General features: G+C 41.7%; 2 protein-coding genes across 2 annotated transcripts in view; one reads left to right on the top strand and one right to left on the bottom strand.

Annotated features, from left to right (window-relative positions):
• Positions 1–18,329, bottom strand: part of efl1 (elongation factor like GTPase 1) — a 265,863-nt gene extending 247,534 nt beyond the window's left edge. The window contains exons 1-6 of the mRNA XM_072564794.1: positions 18,221–18,329; positions 14,952–15,055; positions 9,906–9,973; positions 6,248–6,332; positions 5,185–5,318; positions 4,100–4,237 (exon numbers count right to left, since the gene is read on the bottom strand). Of these exons, the coding sequence (XP_072420895.1) occupies positions 4,100–4,237; positions 5,185–5,318; positions 6,248–6,332; positions 9,906–9,973; positions 14,952–15,042 (516 nt within the window). The 5' untranslated portion in view covers positions 15,043–15,055; positions 18,221–18,329. The remainder of the gene's footprint in view (positions 1–4,099; positions 4,238–5,184; positions 5,319–6,247; positions 6,333–9,905; positions 9,974–14,951; positions 15,056–18,220) is intronic.
• A 176-nt stretch (positions 18,330–18,505) lies between these two features.
• saxo2 (stabilizer of axonemal microtubules 2) overlaps positions 18,506–21,433 on the top strand; it is a 51,351-nt gene continuing 48,423 nt past the window's right edge. The window contains exon 1 of the mRNA XM_072565471.1: positions 18,506–18,608. Coding sequence (XP_072421572.1) covers positions 18,571–18,608 — 38 coding nt within the window. The 5' untranslated portion in view covers positions 18,506–18,570. The remainder of the gene's footprint in view (positions 18,609–21,433) is intronic.

The following is a 21,433-nucleotide window of genomic DNA, read 5'->3' as shown; positions in this document are numbered from 1 at the left end:
AATCAGTCACAATACTCATAGTACATCACTTCAAGTCAGAGAATTTTAGAATTCCACAGTGTTGTTCCCCACTCTACTGGCTTCATTCATTTCTGCTTTGCATGGCTTTTCCGTCATGGTCCAGACAAAGAAAATTCTGAGGTCTCTTTTGTCGATATGAACCTCATGTAATCTGCCTGAGTGTTTGTGAAATTCTTCAGCTGAGGAAGTCTGTTGCACCTTTACAGAGCATTGGTTAGGCCACGGGCTCCCACAAACAGGACTAAGCTGACTTTGTTTTTCTTGGCATTGGTTAAGGAAATGCAGGGCCACACACATGCAACACACACAGATTTTTTTAAAATACAGAATTTTAAATCAAGTTGGAATGGTTAGACAAGTTTACTGTTCTGGTCACTACACTGTTGGAAGGACATGACTGCACTGGAGAGGGTGGAGAAGAGATTCCAGAGGCTAGTAGAAATATGGAACATGCTGCTGACAGGGTGGTGGAGACAAATACTTTTGCAACATTTAAGAAGCATTTGCATGAGCACTTAAAATACCAGGGCAAGGTTGGCTATACATTAAGTGCAAATCAATGGGATTAGCATAGTTTGGTGCTTGTTGGCCAGCATATACATGTTGGGCTAAAGGATCTATTAGTAGGCTGTACGACTCTATGACTCTAATTGCTAAGGGAAAAGCAATGAGTATTATCTTAGTTGGGTTGCAACTATCACTGAGGAACCCCACCTTCTTTTATAACAGCGAGAGACCATCCATTCAATGTGGAGGGTGAGGTGGTGTAGTGGTATTGTCACTGGACCGATAATCTAGATATGAAGCATAATCCTCTGTGAACATGGCTTTGAATTTCATGACTAAGATGGTGAGATTTCAATTCATTTACTAAATCTGGAATTAAAAGCTAATCTAATGGTGACCAAGAAACCATTATCAATGTCATCAAAACCCATCTTGTTTTTGTATTATTAAGTCCTATCAGGATGGAAAATCTGCTATCCTCAAAGTTTGTGATCAGATTTGTAGCTTGGGTGCTCGTTGTTGTGGTTCTGTTCACCGAGCTGGAAATTTGTGTTTCAGACGTTTCATCCCCTGTCTAGGTGACATCCTCAGTGCTTGGGAGCCTCCTGTGAAGTGCTTCTGTGTTGTTTCCTCCGGTATTTATAGTGGTTTGTCTCTGCCGCTAGATATGTGGATGACACCTTTGTAATCATTAAAAACACAGAAATAGAGAACACACACCGGATCATCAACGCCACACTCACAGGAATCAGATTCACTAGAGAGGAAGAAAAGGATAACCAACTCCCATTCCTAGACGTGATGGTACAGAGAACACCGAATGGAGAATTCACCACAAAGGTATACAGGAAGGTCACACACACACACCAAGTCCTGAACTACGAAAGCAACTACCCCAACACATACAAAAGAAGTTGCATCAAGACACTGTTCAAAAGGGCCACAACACACTGCAGTACACCAGAACTGCAAAAAGAGGAAGAAGAACACCTATACAATGTATTCGCCAAAAACGGATACCCCCGCAATTTCATCAACAGATGTCTAAGGAAAAGACAATGGAATGAGGACATGCCACAACCCAAAGGACTAGCCATGTTACCATACATCAAGAACATTTCTGAACTGACAGCCAGACTACTACGACCACTAGGACTCATAACAGCATACAAAGCAGTCACTCTCAGACAACAACTCACCAGGATAAAGGACCCGATACCCAGCAGGAGCAAAACCAACGTAGTGTACAAAATCCCATGCAAGGACTACACAAAACACTACATAGGACAAACAGGAAGACAGCTAACGGTCCGTATCCATGAACACCAACTAGCCCCGAAACAACACGACCAGCTATCCTTAGTAGCCACACATGCAGATAACAAGCAACATGAGTTGGACTGGGACAACACTACTATTATAGGACAAGCCAGACAGAGAACAGCCAGGTAATTCCTAGAAGCATGGTACTCATCCACAGATTCTATCAACAAACACATCGACCTGAACCCAATATACCAGCCACTGCAGCGGACAGCTGGAACGGACAACCGGAAGTGGCAGAGACAGGCCACTATAAATGCCAGAGGAAACATCACAGAGCGCTTCACAGGAGGCTCCCAAGCACTGAGGATGTCACCTAGACAGGGGACGAAACGTCTGAAACACAAATTCCCAGCTCGGCGAACAGAATCTGCTGTCCTCACCTAAGCTGGCCTATTTGTGACTCCAGATTCATAGTAATGTGGCTGACTCTTAAATGGCATAGCAAGCCACAGTTGTATTGGACTGCTAAAGTCTGATAAAAGCAGTGAAACCAGATAGACTACCTGACATCAACCAAGGCACCAAAAACAACATAGGTACGGAGAGCTTGGTTACCCTGCAATGCCTCCTCAGTAATATCTTGGATATTTTGCCAAAGTTACTCCAGTGAGCAGTCAAGCAACAGCCTGACACAGTTATTCTCACAGAATTATCCATGATTCCACCATCAGGCAAAGGTTCCCATGCCTATGTTTGACCTAATACAATGAGACTTGAGGGGTTTAAAGTCATTGTTAAGGACTCACAGCGTCACTGTGCCAAAATGGACCTTGGCTAAGATGGATAAGTGGTTCTAGCTGAAAACTGCAAATGTTTCAGCATTATCTTTTGCACTGATGTGCTATGCTCCCCATTACTGAGGTTGGAGATGTTTGTAGATTATCCTCCTCCAGCAAGTTGCTTTGTTGTCCACCACCATTTGTGACTGGATGCGACATGACTACAGATCGGTTTGTTGCAGAATTGCTTGGCTTTGTCCATCACTTGCTACTGAAGTTGTTTGGCAGGACTCATTTTCTGGACTGCCTGGCACGCCCTTCTGCACTCACCATTGAGCCAGGGTTGATCTACTGGATCAATGCAATGCCAGGCTGAGATGGAAGTACAATTCAGCCGATGCCCACAGGCCCTCATGGATGCCCATATTCAGTTGCCAGATCTGTTTTAATCCTGTCCCACTTAGCACAACAATAGCGCCACACAAAACAATGGGAGGTATTCTCAACATGAAGATGGGACTTCGTTTCCAAAACGTCAATGTGGTGGTCACTTTTACTGATACGGACAGGAACAGAGAGATGCATCTGCTGCAGGCAGATCAGAGAGGATGAGGTCAACTATGGTTTTCCCTCTTGTTAGTTCCCTCACCACCTGCTGCAGATCTAGTCTATTAGTAATGGCCATTAGGATTCAAACTGTTCCTAATCAGCATGAATACCAAACCACTCTTGGTGGTGATCACTGAAGTCACAGAGTATATTCTGTACCCTTGGCATTCTCAATGTTTCCTCCAAATGCTGTTCAATACGTACTGAATGCCAGCAGGTTTCCTTGACCATGTCTGACTTGACATCAGGAGACATCATGGTATTGAAGATCAATGAGGATAATGTGCCCTCCTGAACGTATACCATTATGGAATTAGCTAGCTGGATTTGTCCTACTGGTGGGGCAAGACATATCAGGGATGGTGAAAGCAATGCAGGGTGCGTGTGTAAGGTATGATTCCAAGAGTATGACTATGTCAGGCTGTTGCTTGACTGCACTAGCCCCCACATGTTAGCAAGGAGGACTAACAGGTTGTGTTTGCCATAGCTGATGCCCTGTGATCCTTTTCCTCTTTTCTGGCAGTTAATACAAATGAATACTTGTTAGGCCATTTCACAGGGCAATTAAGAGTCAACCATATTGCTGAGAGTCTGGTGTCACATGTCCCAGTTTCCTTTTTGATGGATATTCAAGAACCAAATGGATATTTTCAACAATTGAAACTGACTTCAGGACTTTTAGCTCCAGATTTTTATTGAATTCAATGTGCTGTGGTGGAATTCAAGAACGAGTCCCTAGTACATTAACTGGGTCCCTGGATTACTACTCCAGTGACAATACCACTAGGATATCACCAACTCTGTTGGCTTAGAACTACAAGAAAGATGAAGAACAAAGGTAATTATTATTAGAAAACCAGACACATGGTGCAAACATAAATTTTCAACAAAATATTAGAAGTGATTTTAATTTTTACCTGTTCTAGAATTTTTTGTAAGTGAATATAAGCTTCAAATGGAGTCAATTTTAGCTCAATTATCAGTCGATCTATTTTGTTAATTACTAAAACTGGACGAATATTTTCCAACCAAGCCTGGCGTAACACTGCTTGCGTCTGAAAATAGAACAGCAACAATCCTGTTAATTTCCACTTGGGAGGAATTAATGCAATTTGCACAGTACAGCAATTTAAAATGTTTTGCTGGTGCAGACTCATTACTACAAAATTTGCTAAAATATTAATATTAATATTGCCTATGAAAAGTAAGAATGCATTTGGATAAGTAAAATATTTCACACTAGTGCTGGGACAAAGCTGCTCCTTTAACAAGCTTGTGCTGTCCTTGGGCTTTTTTTCCCCAGAGAGGTCATAAATGACACAGACTCCGAAACGTCTGGGGCTGAAGGGTTTTAGGGCCAATTTGATAATAGCTAACAGATACTGTCTCAGGCAGAAGGCTTTCAAGTTTAAAAAAAACACATGTATAATGAAAGGGTAGTGGCCAGTTCTCCCAGCTTGGTTTTTCTCTGGTTTGATTTGGTTTTCGGCAATAGTGTGGGAAAAACGCTGCTGAACCCAAAGATGCAGATCCAGGCTGGTACTTACTCTCTCTGCCTTCAATCATGTAAGAACCTATGTTTGATTTTACCTTTTGTTCCAAGGGATGTTTATGGGGATTCTTGTAAGTATTTGGAACAGCATCACTAAGTTAGGATGATCTGTTGGGTTTTCGGAGAGGTTGTTATTCGGTATTCTGTTCTCTGTTGTTTGTGTTTCATTCAATAATCTTGTAAATCCTGTTTTGATTAAAACTAAGTGGTTTGACTAGTGGCATTTCTCCTGGAATATCCACTTTCCACCTGCTTAAAACAACTAGCAAAGTTAGGGTCTGGGCTACCTTCTTTGGAATATTTTGAAGGGGTCTAGACTGGTCCATGACAGTGTATTAAAAAACGTCTCTGACCAAATTTCACCTGCAATAAAGCCACTGACAGCTAAATACATATTTGTTGTAATTCTGAATTGTCAATAAACAAAGTTTCTTTGAACCTTTTGATTACCTGAGGACAAACACCTTCAACAACATCAACTACCACAACAGCACCATCACATACACGCACAGCAGTCGATACTTCAGAGGAAAAATCCACATGGCCAGGAGAATCTATCATGTTAATAAGGTATTCTTGATTATCTGTGAAAGAAGCAACATCTGGTGATCAAAAAAAAAATCAACAAGTAACATTTAAAGGCTATTTTTACAAATCAAATTCAAGGTACAACTCAGCACTAAAATAAACTTTCAGCTTTTATGTTTTCAAGTTGCAGATTCTCAACTTTCACCTCAAATCCAGTTTAATATTATCCATTATATCAGCAGAACAACTGACAAGATTTATATGATCATTCCTTCTTAGTGAATCGGAATCTTTTCTGAGAGTTTTGTTTCAGTCTTAACCACCCTAGGTTATCTTTGTGATGGATGCATCGACAAACAGATTAACTCGCCTGGAGTTTTTTTATCTCAGCATGTTTCCCCAGATTAAAAATAAATTTAAATCAACCCATTCAGAGATAATTATTACACACCTCTGCAGCAAGTGAGGCTTAACCCAGGCATCTTGGCTCAGAGGCAGGGACACTATCAATGATATTACCACATAATTACCTTAACTTCAAGGATTAGTTCAAAAGAAAAACATCTGTATTTATAGTTAAGACGAGGACTTTAGATACAAACACTGTTTCCATTGGAGCAGTGAACAATATAATACCATAATACACAGGAGCAGAAGGCAACTTATCAAACCATCGATTCTGCTCCACCAATTCATCAAACCATGGCTCATCTAATAGTCCTTAACTCCATTTTCCCGCCTCTTCCCCAAAACCCTTGATTCCCTTAATGATGGCTATCTCAGCCTTGAATATACTCAAGGACCCAGCCTCTACTGCCCACAGATTCACAACCCTCTGATAAAAGAGATTCCTCACCTGTATTTTAAATGTGTAACCCCCTAGGCTAAGGTTATGCCCTCTGGTCCTAGACTCTCGACAAGGTGGGAATACCTCTCAATATCTGCCATGCATTTCTGTAATGTTAAGGTTTTTGAAATTGCTTACCCACAGTGAAATGCAATGAAATAGAACTGGATTTCATTGTGATTCCACGGAGCTGCTCATCTTCTCGGCTGTCCATGTACCGCAACTACAAAAAAAAAGGAAAACACATGCTTAGTACAATCAATTCATTTTACAAAAGAATTTAATGTAACACTTATTATACTTAATAAAACATTTTAAAACAGCACTTCACTCTCATTGCATTTTTTCTAAATCAATTGCATTAGTTTACAATACCAGACGAAGTCTACTTATTTTTATGCTTTGAGAGTGTCCACCACTCTCCAGATATCACATTTTAACTCGAACAGCAACAAGTCGCAACTAAAAAGAATTACAAAAAGGTATATTAAAAAAGGAAAATATAAAGAATCTCCTATTATTTTTTATGGCCATCAGATGAGTTAAGTATACTGAGAGAATAAGGAGGGAGAAGCAACTGAAAATTCAAGAAGAATGAGCATAAGAGTTAGTAAGTTCGCAGATGACACCAAAATTGGAGGTGTCGTAGACAGCGAAGGTTACCTCAGATTACAATGGGATCTTGATCAGATGGGGCAATAGACTGAGAAGTGGCAGATGGAGTTTAATTTAGAAAAATGTAAGGCACTGCACTTTGGGAAAGCAAATCTTAGTCAGACTTATACACTTTATGGTAAACTCCAAGGGAGTGTTGCTGAACAAAGAGACCTTGGAGTGCAGGTTCATAGCTCCTTGAAAGTAGAGTCACAGGTGGATAGGAAAGTGAAGAAGGCGTTTGGTATGCTTTCCTTTATCGGTCAGAGTATCAAGTGCAGGAGTTGAGAGGTCATGTTGCGGCTGTAATGACATTGGTTCGACCACTTTTGGAATACTGCGTGCAATTCTGATCCCGCTGCTATGGGAAAGATGTTGTGAAACTTGAAAGGGTTCAGAAAAGATTTACAAGGATGTTGCCTGGGTTGGAGAACTTGAGCTATAGGGAGAGGTTGAATAGGCTGGGGCTGTTTCACTGCAGTGTAAGAGGTTGAGGAGTGATCTAAGAGATGTCTATAAAATCATGAGGGGCATGGAGTGGGGTGGGAAAAGTCCAGAACTACGGGGCATAGGTTGAGGGTGAGAGGGGAAAGATATAAAAGAGACCCACGGGGCAACTTTTTCCATGCAGAGGGTGGTACGTGTATGGAATAAGCTGCCAGAGGAAGTGGTGGAGGCTGGTACAATTGCAACATTTAAAAGGGATCTGAATGGGTAAACGACTAGGAAGGGTTTGGAGGGATATGGGCCGGATTCTGGCAAGAGGGACTAGATTGGGTTGGGATATCTGATCGGCATGGACGAGTTGGACCAAAGGATCTGTTTCCGTGCATGAGCCTATGACTCTAATAATCTGCCATAATAATGACGTCAGGAAATAACTATATAACTTGCCCACAGGTATTTTTAATAACCTTGGAAAGACAGGTTCAAGTAATGATTATAACTGTGATCCAAAACCTTTAAAAAAAGCTCATTAATGCACTGTATTGATTACTAGACGAAAAAAGCATGATGCAAAATACTGATTAGGGGTTTTGAATTCCATCATCTAAGTTAAGTTATAGATGGGACATTCATGGACTGGCCAAGTTTGACAAAACCAACGTGGATTGCTCAAGGGCAGTTTGAACTAAAATTAACATTACAACTGAAGGCAATGAAATAAAATTAGTCCTCCCCTTTGAGGCAGGAAAAGACCACCTCCTATCTGATGTGTACTATCATTAGAATCTTTCCATGTTGGAGATAAACCGTTCCTTATAATTATCAAGCCTAAACACGAGGAACTTAGCAACTGGAATATACAAAGAAGCTGGTATTTCAAGAAGTTCTCTCTACGGTAAGAGTGGAGATGGATTTTGATTGCGGAACTATAATTGGCTATAGAAAGTTTTCTCCTGCAGTCTCTCAATAAGTGAAGGTGCCAGTGTTGGACTGGGGTGGACAAAGTTAAAAATCACATAACACCAGGTTATAATCCAACAGGTTTATTTGGAAGTGCAAGCTTTCGGAGCGCTGCTCATTCATCTAGGGGGGCAGGATCGTAGGACACAGAATTTACGGTCAAAGATCAAAGTCCCAGTATTTTGCCCTGGTTTGTTTTATGAAGAAAGGTAGAGACAGAGGTGCCAAGTGGACTGCACAAAACCCATATAGTAAACAGCTTGTGAGGCCTTGGTGTTTTTTTAAAGTTGGAACAAATGGGAGCTGCCTGAATGGTTAGGGGTCACAAAATCAGGATTTTTAGTTTTAGCTTTCAGCAGTTGCTGTGGTCTTGAAGCTGGATGTGGAAGTTCTTAATCCTCTGTTACAGTTAAAAACTGGGGTTCTCTTCCTGCTGTTAGAATTGCCTGTGAGACAATCTACTTTGTTGAATTTGCCTTTGTCAAGGGTGAGATTATGGGATATTAATATATTACAACAGTTAATTAGTAGCAGCTAATATCTATGTTATTTTAAGCATTCTGATAGAGTTACAGTCAAGCCAATTCTTTACTCTTACTTTTGTTTTGCCTGCATTTTAACTTTAACGTAAAAATAAAGTTGTTTTGTTTAGTCGAGTAGTTTGACCGATCGAATTGCATCTGGAATATACACCTGACACTTACCTTGAAATTAAGAAAAGGTCTGGGTCTGGCTACCTTAATATATTGAGGACATTTGGTCTGGTCCATAACATAGCAAATAATAAACTCAAAACAAAAACCTAGTTGGCTCCTTACAATTAAAGTAAAAATTAGTTAATACATTTTAATTGGAGAAAGGTATGGTCATGTGCTCAAAACAACTTCAACATTTGTTGTGACCAACTGGGAGACTGAAAAGAATTGAGCCAACTCCCCCTTTCCCACCTGGTCATTCATCAGAAAAATGGCACTCATGCATAAATTTGGGGGAATAGGCAGATACTGATGCGGTAGTAATACTACTGAACCAGGGATCCAAGTTATTCCTCTAGGAATGAGACTCCACAAATATTCCCATCTTCAGTAATGGACAAGCCCAGCACATCAGCAAAAGGCAAAACTCAAACATTTATAACCATCTTCAACCAGAAGTCCTGCATAAACAATCCATCTCCACCCCTCACCAAGGTACTCAGCTTCACAGATGTCAGTTTTCAATCCTTTGGTTCATTCCATATGATAGAAAAAATGGCTGAATACACTGGATACTGCAAAGGCTAGGTATCCTGACAAGATCTAGCCAGAAGCCCTAAAGACATGTACTGCAAATCAAGCTACCCCCTGGCTAACCTGTTTCAGTAAGTGTTTTCACAACATTGGTATCTAGAAAACAACATGGAAGATTGGTGAGGTATGTCCTATCCACAAAAGATCAAGACAAATCCAACACATCCAATTACTGCCCCTATCAATCTAGTCTCCATCATCAATGATGTAATGAAAGAGGTAACCATCTGTGCTATTAAGCAGCAGATATCAGAATAACCTGTTCAATAATGGTCATTTTGGACTCTGACAGGGGACCAAATTTCTGACCTCATCTTTGCATTGGCTCAAATATGCTCAACAGAGCTGAATTACAGAAGCCAGGTGAGAGTGATGCCTTTGCCATCAAAGCCACATTCCATCAAGTAAGCCATCAATGAGCCCCAGCAAAACTCGTCATAGCTTACCTTTCCTGCAAGTCGATTAGAAATGATCCCATTGCTAGCAATAAGGCTATCAGCTAATGTGGTTTTTCCTAAAGATATAAAACACAATTCATATTAGGTACAAAAAGTGAAGTTCATTTCAAACAGAAGTAAACCATTAAAAAATAATAAAACAAAGCATGGACATTTCTAAAATATATAAAATCAAATTTTGTCATTTATAACGCCTTTAACGTGTTCCAAGGCACTGCACAGGAGCAAAGCAGGAGAGAAAAGAGTGTTGCTTTTAGAGCTTATACTAGACAGCTCAAGGTATTGTCAATGTGAAGCAAAAGAATTTTGATGATACACAATAGATCAGAATCAGAAGGAAATCAAGTTCTCAGAAGGCTACAGGAGGTTACAGATCAGGAGGAAGACGCCTTAGATAGGTTTAAATATGATGATGTTCGGCAACTGGTAGTTAATGTATATTAGCAAGCACAGGGGCTTGGGTGAACAGGAATTGGTGCAAGTTAGGATATGGGTATATGGGTAGCAGGCTTGTGGTCATGCTTCAGTTTATGGAGGATGAAAGATGAGACATTGACTTTGATAGCAATAGAATAGTTGGGTCAGAGGATGATAACTGTGTAGCAGAAAGTTTTGGCAGTAGAATGGGTTAATGCATGGGTCACGAAAGATGATATTCTGGAGGTAGAATGCAGTGATTTTAAGCAATTCCATTCCAAGGCTAATGTGAAAAACCAATGGTTTTGATAATCAACTTGTGAACCTAACAGTGGCTCATGGTAGATATCATATTAATATTTTCCTGATTATTTTCTGTGGGGATGCAGGAGAGAAAGACAACTTTACAAAAGAATACATAGTCCTTCTTATCATTTACCAATAATACAAAAATCAGGAAATAATTCAATTTCCACAACCAGAAAGCATTTGGTGTTGAATACAGGAAAAAGAAACAGCTGAGATAAAAGTGACCTACCCTCTAGAACTATATTCAACACAAAAATCCGTATCCAATTCACCTATTATTATTAATAATACCCAACTCTAAAATAAAAAATATAACCTACATTGACTTTGGGCCTCCCAACCCAGAGGTAAAGACACTACCACTGTGTTACAAGAGCCCACAAGATCAGCTTCCCTGATATTTTCTAGTTTACTTGTTCACAGATGTTATTACACACCTTCGGAGTAAGTAGGCCTCTTCGCTCAGAGGCAGGGTCATTACGCTGCACCACAGAAGCCTCTTAGCATTTTCTGCACTGGGTCACGATAATTTAATGACCTATATCATTATAGACCAATTAATGGCAGACATTAATTGCTTAAACACAGATGGGGACAGTGTTAGTGTATAGGATAGTGGGGGACTGAGAAGGGAATATGAAGTATTTTGCAAAAGAAACAAATGTGAGGTGCAAAAACACTACTTTTTACACTGGTAGTTAGGATCTTGAATTCACAACTCGAAGGTGTGGTGGAGGCGGGTTAACTTAAGGCATTCAAAAACTCATTTGCATCACGGGTGGATAGAGTGCGTTAAAAAGGCATTTAGCATGCTTGCCCTCATTGCTCAGACCTTTGGGCCTAGGAGTTGGAATGTCATGTTAAGGTTGTACAGGACATTGGTGAGGCCTCTTCTGGAACACTGCGTGCAGTTCTGGTCACCCTGTTATAGGAAGGATATTATTAACCTAGAGAGGGCTCAGAAAAGATTTAACAGGATGTTGCTGGGAATGGGAAGGTGGAGTTATAAAAATTGGCTAGACAGGCCAAGACTTTTTCATTGGAGCATAGGAGGTTGTTAAAGTACCTCTTTGGGATGGCTCAGGGAATCCCTGATGGACTCAACCTGTAAGCCTCTCTTGGTTCATCCCAAAGATCGTACTCTGTGGTAGTCAGAAATATAAAACTCTTACAGACCGTTTAGTTTAAATTATTACCTTTATTTACCAATGGCAATGTTCTACTATAACACAGATATCTACAAACCAAGCTTGAGCTAAGGTTCTAAAACCATTCGTGGAGTAGCGAGACCAGATCTGACCCCGAAGAGCTCGCTCAGGTTACTCCCCTTATTGCTACAAACAAACCGACTTTATACAGAATTTGGTATTAAAATTACAAAAAAAGCCACATGTCCTTTTATCAGACAAGCAGCAATAGTTTGTAGAGGAAGAGAAAATAATTGCCACGTCTGAGTATGCTTGACCAATTAAGCTACATGCACAAGTGGAAAAGCTTGATCAAGCCAGACCAAACGGACAATTGCTTTGGCTAGTACGTCATAATGAGATACTAGTCTAAACTATGTGGAAAAGGTCATGAGGTAATCTCGCTCAGCTAACATGCCCAGTATCATTGTCCTACAAAATGGCTTTTTTTTTCAAAATCATCTTAGATTCAGAGAATGCAAATTAAATTCATAACATTCAAACCCTCCAATCCTGGCTACATCCTTGTAAATATTTTCTGAACTCAATCAAGGTTGAACAGGACTAGACAGGGCAGATAAAGGGAGGACGTTCCTGATAATGGCTGTGTCCAGAACCAAGGGTCACAGTCTGAGGATTTGGGGTGGACCATTTAGGATGGAGATGAGGAGACATTTCTTCACCCAAAGAGTGGTGAGTCTGTGGAATTCATTACCACAGGATGTAGTTGCTGTCAAAATATTGAATGTATCCAAGACGTGGCTAGATATAGCACATGGGGTAAGTGGGATCAAAGGTTATAGGGAGAAAGCAGGATTAGGCTATTGAGTTGGATGGTCAGCCATGACCATGACAAATGGCAGAGCAGGCTCAAAGTGCTGAATGGCCTCCACCTGCTCCTATCTTCTATGTTTCTATATTCGAATCCATATGAATATTAACATCCCCAATAAAACTACTCTGCCTAAACTAGGTATTTATTTAATCTCAGTTAAGGGGCTTACATCACATATGCTACCTGGAGCCCTGCACAAAATTCCAACAGTCTTAAATTTGATTTCTTAATTGTACCCATATAATTACCATTGCTACTGAAATAATTCTAAGTAGGTCACCTGGGGTGTCTGGAACACTTTTTTTCCCACCTAAGGCATAAACGCTTAAGTACTATGGAGCAGCCTTGGGAAATGAAGGTTTATAGCGATAAGGTGGGGTACTAGGTCTGGATGAGATGCTCTTCTGAGGGATGGTGCAGACTCGATGGACCAAATGGCCTCGTCCTGCACTGCAGGGATTCTATGATCCTAACTTATCCTTTAATGCTAACGTATATTTCACTTTTTTTTCCCCGATTTCTCAGTCTGATTTCATTTTATATATTCATAGAGATATACAGCACAGAAATGGACCCTTCCGTCCAACTCATCCATGCCAACTGGATATCCTAAATAAATCTAGTCCCATTTGCCAGCATTTCACCCATTTGCGTCTAAACCTTTCCTATTCATTATAGTTTTTTTTAAAAAACAAAAAATCATTGTGTTATTTTTTAGGAGTCTGTGCAATTTTTATAACATGGAGTAGTGCGTCTCAAAAGCAAACTCTAGAGTATCAAATCCACAATTCATATCAAACTCATTGTGAAACAGCCATACAATCAGTAACTTCAAAAACACTAATGAGTGAACATTGCACCACGTATCAAAATGTACAGGCGTATATAAAACATAGCTTTAAGCGTTCCCAAGAAACGTTATGTCATTTCATTCGCTCAATGAGTTTGATAAACACCCAGTATTTTGACTAAATGCGCTTTAAAATAAGCAATGTTAACAGTTGCACTATGCTACATTCAAAAAACCAAACAAGTATGAAAAAGTATTTAAAAACACTGCTCATACGTGTAAGCAGGTGACAGAGACTCCTCCCATAGATTAGGCATTTGTAACAATTTTCTACCAAAAGTACCAAATGGATGATCCATCTTGGCCTCACCCATAGGTCCACAGTGTCACAGATACCCAGCCTTTAGCCAAATCAATTCACTCCACACGACATCAAGAAACAGCTGGAGGTAGTAGATAGAGCAAAGGCTATGAACCCTGACAACATTTCTCAATTCTCTACCTTTTCAAGGGTAAGTAGGGATAGGCACTAAATGCTGTCCCATCCAGCAATACCAATATCTCCTGAATGAATAAAGAAAAGCAATGTGTGCTCCAAAACTTGACATGTCTCTAGTCAATCTGTTCCAGTACAGCTTCAACACTGACACCTACCTGACAATGTGGAAAATTGTCCAGGTTTGTCATATTCACAAAAAGCAGCACAAATCCAAACCAGACAATCAGCATCTATCAACCCACTCTCAATCATCAGCAATCAAAGATGTTACTAATAGTGCTATCAATCAGCCCTTGCTCAGCAGTAATCTGCTCATTCATGTTCAGTTTGAATTTTGCCTAGGTTATTCAACTCCTGAACAAATTACAACCTTACAACAAACATGGACAGAAGAGCTGAATTCCAAAATGAGGTGAGAGTGACAGCTGTTGACATCAAGGCTGTTACAATAAAACAAAAAATCTGCAGATGCCGAAAATCTGAAACAAAAGAAAGTACTGAGAAACTCACTAGGTCAGGCAGCATCGACAGAGAAAAATCAGAGTTCACACTTCAAGTCCAGTGACCCTTCCTCAGAAAAGAAAATTCAGCTCCAGGACATCTCAACAGTAGTTCCTCATGGTAGATATTTTTAGTAAACCTGTTTGGATGTATTATGACAACACTGGAGCAGGTAGGACTTGAATCCAAATCTCCTGGCTCAGAGGTAAGGACACTAACACTGTACCACAAACACCTGAGTTCCTCAGAGTAGGTTTCTTTAAATTATTTTGATCAGAGATTAATCCAAATCTCTGGAGTAGCTGGGCGTTGAATATGGAGTAGGGAGACTACCACTTTTAAACAGCAACTAGGGATGAGCAATAAATGCTGACCCAGCCAAAGACACCCACAGCAAATCATGTCATGGAATGAGGGCCCTCTCCTCACATAAATTCATATCTAATCAAATTTTGAAAGGGTAATAATGTAAAAACAAAACAAAGAGAACTCTTACCATGGTCCACATGAGCTACAATACAGATATTCCGGATGTTGGCAGTATTCTTTTGTAGATCAACAATATTTTCCAAATTAGTATGACCCATTGTGAATTTGATTCTGGAATAATATACAAAGAAAATGATAGTACAGTACCATTCCATTAGAACATTTAGCTTGGACAATTAATGTTTTACATTCAGAATGCCAAATACAGGTTCACAATCCTTTATCCAAAATTCGAAGTCTTTTCGTGAAGTTTTTTCTGCATAACAAGGTTGTTTGGCATGCGAACAGCTGATCCAACTCAATATTCACTTGACCCACACCACTCAAATGCAATGTGTCAACGTGGCCCAGCACTGGCAGGCGTCAATTGTGTCTCAGCGGTCATTCTAGTCACACTTGGGTCTGCTGCTCGGTAATTTTTTTTATTTAACTGTGAAAATGTCATTTATTCTAAAATCCGATACATTCTAAATCGCAAAAAACAACTAGCCCTAAGGATTTTGGATAAAGGATTGTGAACCTGTACTATAAGTGAAGAAGATAGTACAGCACTCCAGGTTGTCAAGTCCTTACTCTTAAGAATGCTTAAAACTTTTAAAGTGCTGAAAGATTAGAGGTTGCAGAAAACTAGCAATAGCAAATAAATGAAGTTGCCAGAATCAGTAAGGATGGGTTTGCAATTACAGGTGTAGATTAGCTAAATTAAGTAATACAATATCATATATATCACAGAGGATTTTTTTTGCAAATGTTCATAGAATGATAATGTATCTCACTCAGAAACTATTGCAAGTCTTTGGAATAACAGTGCATTGTCCGCAGTATTTTAAAGAGCAGATGAGTTATACACAGTTTAAAATTGTCTATTGTTGACAATATTCATAATAAGAGAGAAAGTGAGGACTGTAAATACTTGAGATCAGAGGAGAAAAGTGTGGCACTGGAAAAGCACAGCAGGTCAGGCAGCATCCGAGGTGCAGGAGAGTCGACGTTTTGGGCATAGTCCCTTCATCAGGAATGCAGAGGGGGCAGGGAAGGAGGCTGAGAGATAAGTAGGAGGGCAAGGGTTGGGGAAGGTAGCTGGGAAGGCAACAGATAGATGCAGGAGGGGGATGATAGTGATCAGTCAGAGGGGAGGGTAGAGCGGATAGGTGAGAAGGAAGATGGACAGTTCAAAAGGGCAGTGCCAAGTCAACGCTGATGCCGTTGGAGGGTCCCAAGGTGGAAGACGAGGCGCTCTTCCTCCAGTTGTTGGGTGTCTTGGATTTGGTGGTGGACGAGGCCCAGGACTCCTGGTGGCAGTGGAGGTCGAGGTGGAAGGTGTTTCCAGGAAGGGGAGGGAGGTGTCCGAGTTGGTCCAACTTCTGCTCTGACCTCAAGTTCACCTGGATCAACTTGGACATCTCCCTCCCCTTCCTGGATCTCCCCATCCTATGTCCAGTGACCGACTCAACACAGACATCAACTAAAAACCAACCGACTCCCACAGTTACTTGGTTTACACTTACTTTAACCCCCACCAGTAAAAACACTATCCCGTACTCTCAATTCCTCCACGTCTGCCATATCTGCTTCCAGGACGAGCAATTCCACTCTAGGACATCCCAAATGGTCTCCTACTTCAAGGACTGCAATTTCCCCTCCTAGCAATAATCAACCATGCCTTCCAGTGCATCTCCTCCACTTCTCACACTTCCACCTTTGAACCCCATCCCTCCAACCACAACAAGGATCAAACAACCCGGGTCCTCACCTTCTAGCCTACTCGTCTCCAGATACAGCGCATTATCCTCTGCCATTTCTGCCACCTACAGTCAGGCCCCACCACCACAGATATATTTCCCTCCCCACCCCAATCTGCATTCCACAGAAACCATTCCCTCCACTACTCCCTTGTTAGGTGCACATCCCCTACGAACTTACCAGCCACTCACTGGACCTTCTCTTACTACCGCAAGAGATGTAAAACCTGCACCCACACCTCCACCCTCACCTCCATCCAAGACCCCAAAGGATCTTTCCACATACAGCAGAGATTTCCTGCACATCCAAACACCTCATCTACTGTGTCATTGCTCTCGATATGGTCTCCTGTACACTGGGGATACCAACTCACAGACTGTCTTCAGAGAACATCTATGGGACACACACACAAAACAATCCCACCACACTGTAGCCTACCACTTCAGCTCCCGCTTCTACTCTGCCAAGGACATGCAAGTCCTGGGCCTCCTCCACCACGAACTCCAAGACACCCAATGACTGGAGGAAGAACCTTTCATCTTCCACCTTAGGACCCACCAACCACACAGCATCAACATTGACTTTTCCAGTTTCCTTATCTCCCCTCTGTCTCATCCCAGATCCAATTCTCCAACTCATCACCGCTCTCTTGAACTGTCCACCTTCCTCCCCACCTATCCACTCCACCCTCCCCCTGACCAATCACTATCACCCACATCCTGCATCTACCTCTCGCCTTCCCAGTGACCTTGCCCCCAGCCCCACCACCACTCCTATTTATCTCTGACCTACTGTGCTTTTCCAGCCCCACACTTTTCGACAATATTCATAACAAGGTAAAACAGTTCCCAGATTACTAATGTCAGCCTCTCAAACAAATGAGGAGCAAGGCAGGCCAACCTTGCAGCACAGTCCCACTGAAAATCCCACGCAGCAAGTGTTCCAGACCCCAGTGCTAGTTGGCCCTCCACTCCATGAGCAGGGCAGTGAATGAGCACTGAACATATGCTGGGTTTCAACTCGGGGAGTGGGGTGAATGGCACTGGGGAAGAGCTAGTGGGAACACTAACCCAAAACCCAATCCTTGTGGAGAAGAAGAGGGACAAGGGACGTGGGTAGAGGGAAGGGGGCAGATGATGGTTGAGGGTAGGGGTTGGGGGTAGAGGGAAGGGGTAAAGGGGCAGAGGTAGAGGCAAGGGATAAAAGGTCAAGGTAGAGGAAAGGGGTGAAGGGTCAGGGAAGGAGTAAAGGGTCAGGGGAAGGGTAAAGGGTCGGGGTAGAGGGAAGGGGAAGGGTCAGGGAGGGGTAAAGGGTCAGGGAGGGGTAAAGGGTCAGGGAGGGGTAAAGGGTCAGGGTTGGGTCTAGGGGGAATTGGCAGAGGGAAGGGAGAGTGTGGGGTAGGGCAGGTGTGAAGGAGATGGGGAGATGAACGCTGATCGCCAATACCTCCTCCCCGCCCCCAAGGCCTGATGACCCTCCCACACCCGAGAGAGCGGTAGTGTTCCAGTGAAGGTGACAGAGGGCCGCACTCACCGGAGCAGGTCACCCGACACGAGCAGCGGCGTGACGGTGACAGTCAGGCTCCAAGGCGCCTGCTCGGGCCTATGCCCTCTGACCTCTGACGTCGCTCCGGCGCCGCGCTGTTGCCAGGTGACGGCGGTTGCCGGGTGACGGCGGCGTCCCTGGAGACGGTCCCGACACAATCGAGGCAGCGGCGCTGAGTGCAGACACTGGCCACTTCACAATCACTTCTCGCCTGCCACGCTGACAGCCATGACCTGCAGACAAATTATATTTATATAGATTCAATTTATACATATATATATATATATATGTGTGTATGTGTGTGTGCAAAACACGACAGCTAAATACCAACGTCAATAATGACCCGAAAGTGCATCTGCGAGATTTGCAACTGTGGGTGAGTTGAAAACTCTGTCAAAAGCCAACAGGACTTTTCAAAGGGTTACCTTCTACCAGGAGCTTGCCGGTTTAAGACGCAGTGCTCCATGCACAGGTTGGCATCACAGTGCCCAAGGAGTGCTGCGCTGTCAGGGGTGTTGTCGAAGAGCACAGCAGTTCAGGCAGCATCCAAGTAGCTTCGAAATCGACGTTTCGGGCAAAAGCTGAAGGGCACCACTAATCCAGGGGGGTTGTCTGTCCCATCGGATCTTAAATCCTCCCAGAGGCACTTAAATCCTCCCACCGCCGCTGTTACAGGAAAGCAGAGGGACTGAGTCTTTCCCGGGTGTCCCCTGCCTAAACCTTCACTTTCTCGATCGACATCCCCAAAGCAGCTTGGTCGTTGTCTCAATGCTGCTTAACTCGGTGCAAGCTGACCGCCCCATTTCCTAGCCCGACAACAGCCCCTAACAATTCCAAAGTACTTCATTGGTTTGGAAACTCTTTGGGACACCCCATGGTCGAGAAAAGGTGTTTTACAAATGCAAATTTTTATTTCGGAACTGAAGTTGAACCCATTGTCAGATGGTTTACTGCTTTCGGGTTGAACCACTTCGCGTTACATTCTATCTATGACTGTAAGCTCATGAATCAATTTCCTTTCTCCTCAAAACTGTTGCATTTAGGAGGTACTCTGCTTGAGGCACGTTCCAAGGAAAACAAGATAAAATTTGAATCTGTACAATTCGTTGAAATTTATACTGACTCTCCTATAATAATTTTAATAGTCGATAAAGTTTAGCTTGCAACCAAAATTGATTTGCACCTTTAGTCCGTTGAATTATATATCAAGTATATTATGATCAAATTAAATAACGACTACAGTTATACAATGTTGAATTGTCCCAAAATATATTGCTAAATTGGCCCGCACTGTCCTGGGATATGCAGGTTAGGTGGATTAGCTATGGAGTTAAAAATCCACGTGGGGATACGAGGATCGAATGGAGCTGAGGGGAATGGTCTTCGGAGGGACGTTGCAGACTCGATGGACCGAATGGCCTCCATCTGCTCTGTAGGGATTCGTTGATTCAATGTGTCCCACACAAATTGAAATTCAGTTAGTGCACATATTGCAAAAATAATTAGTGGAATCGGTTGTGTCTAACCTAGTTAGCAGAACAATCTGTGTCGACAAGTGAAAAGAAAATGTAGTGTGCTAGAGATGTATCACTGTTATTTTGACCAGACTGTTTTTGCTGCTTTTTGATTAACCATAGAGGTAGATGTCTGTCGAAAATTTGCATTGCATTTGCTCCCTGCCTTTACAAATTTAATTATTTTCTATTTAACCCTTTGCAACAATTGATACTCTTTCTCTTAGTGTATTGTCCTGCAATTAACTTAAAATTCTGTATCGTATTGAGTACAGGGCTCTGTTTTGTTATAAAAACATGCATTTCCTGTGACAGGACAAGATGAGCTGTTTATAAAAACGCATTGCAGAATGTATTGTCCTGCTAATCAGTGCATCTTTCGTCTTGAAGGGTACAAGTTCTAACATTTTAACAAGGAACCAACTAGCTCTGGTGTTCCAGAAGTCAATCAAAATTTTTGCTTTTCTGAAGACTGACAAGTGAATGTAAATTTCTGGCCCCCCTTCAAGGACTACACAAACAGCAATAAATAATTTACAGATTATTCTGAAGCTGAAATAACTCTGACACTCTCAACTTTGATAAGTTGCTACATCAAAGGTTATTGCAGAAAATAAAAGTTCATGGTGTAAGGGTAACATGTTAGGATGGACTAAAGATTGGCTGATTGGCAGAAAACAGAATATGCACCAATTAATCTATGTCTTGGAGTAGACTAGAGTAGCTTTTATTTGTCATTTCTACCTTATACAAATGATACGGTAAGAATGAGACAGCATTCCTCCAGGACCGAGGGTGCTACATGGACAGCACAAACTACACAGTTGTACATGACATAAAGTGCATAAGAAGGGCAATAAACGCAAGTTACAGTGTAGTAGAAGAATGATAAATAATGGGCATTTTTCTAGCAGCAAATTGAAGTCGTGCAAAGAATTTCAGATGGGAAAGAGTCCAATTAAACTATGTTAAGGAGCCTGATGGCTTGGGGGAAGAAACTGTTGCACAATCTGATTGACATTGAAGTGGACTCTCACAGGGTCTCAACTTTGTACAATTTACATCAATGACTTAGCACAGTCTCAGACGGCACAAAGATGGGCAAGAAAGTTTGTTGTGAAAAAGTCAAGGAGTTTGGAAATAGATGTATTGAATGAGTGGGCAAAAAATCTGGCAGATGAAATGTAATATGGGAAAATGTGAAGCTGTTCACTTGGACAAAGTATTACTTAACTGGAGAATGACTGCTGAAATCTGAGGTGCAGAGGGACTTAGGTGTTCTAAAAGTCACTAAAAGTTAGCATGCAGATGCAGCACATAATCAAGAAATGATAATGACTCCTTTATTTTAAGAGCAATTGAACAAAAAATACATGTAATACTTCAGTTATATCAGGACATTGGTGAGAGCACACCTCAAATATTACGTGCGGTTTTTGTCTCATTGTTTAAGGAAGGATGTAATCATATTGGATGTGATTCAGATGGGGTTTATGAGATTGAAACCTGGAATGAGCAGGTTTCAAGAGGAAAGATCAAACAGAAATTATTTGTTTCCACCGTGGTTGAGAAGTGTAAGGAGTGATTCAATTTAAGTACATAAGATCCGGAATTGTGTTGACAAAGTGGATGTGGGAAGGATGTTACCTCTTAGGGGTTGCCCTTTTAAACAGATATGAGAAGCTTT

The sequence above is a fragment of the Chiloscyllium punctatum genome, chromosome 48, assembly GCF_047496795.1.
Source record: "Chiloscyllium punctatum isolate Juve2018m chromosome 48, sChiPun1.3, whole genome shotgun sequence".
NCBI lineage: Eukaryota > Metazoa > Chordata > Chondrichthyes > Orectolobiformes > Hemiscylliidae > Chiloscyllium > Chiloscyllium punctatum.
The sequence above is the reverse complement of the archived record's forward strand: the minus strand, read 5'-3'. Positions and strand labels throughout refer to the sequence as shown.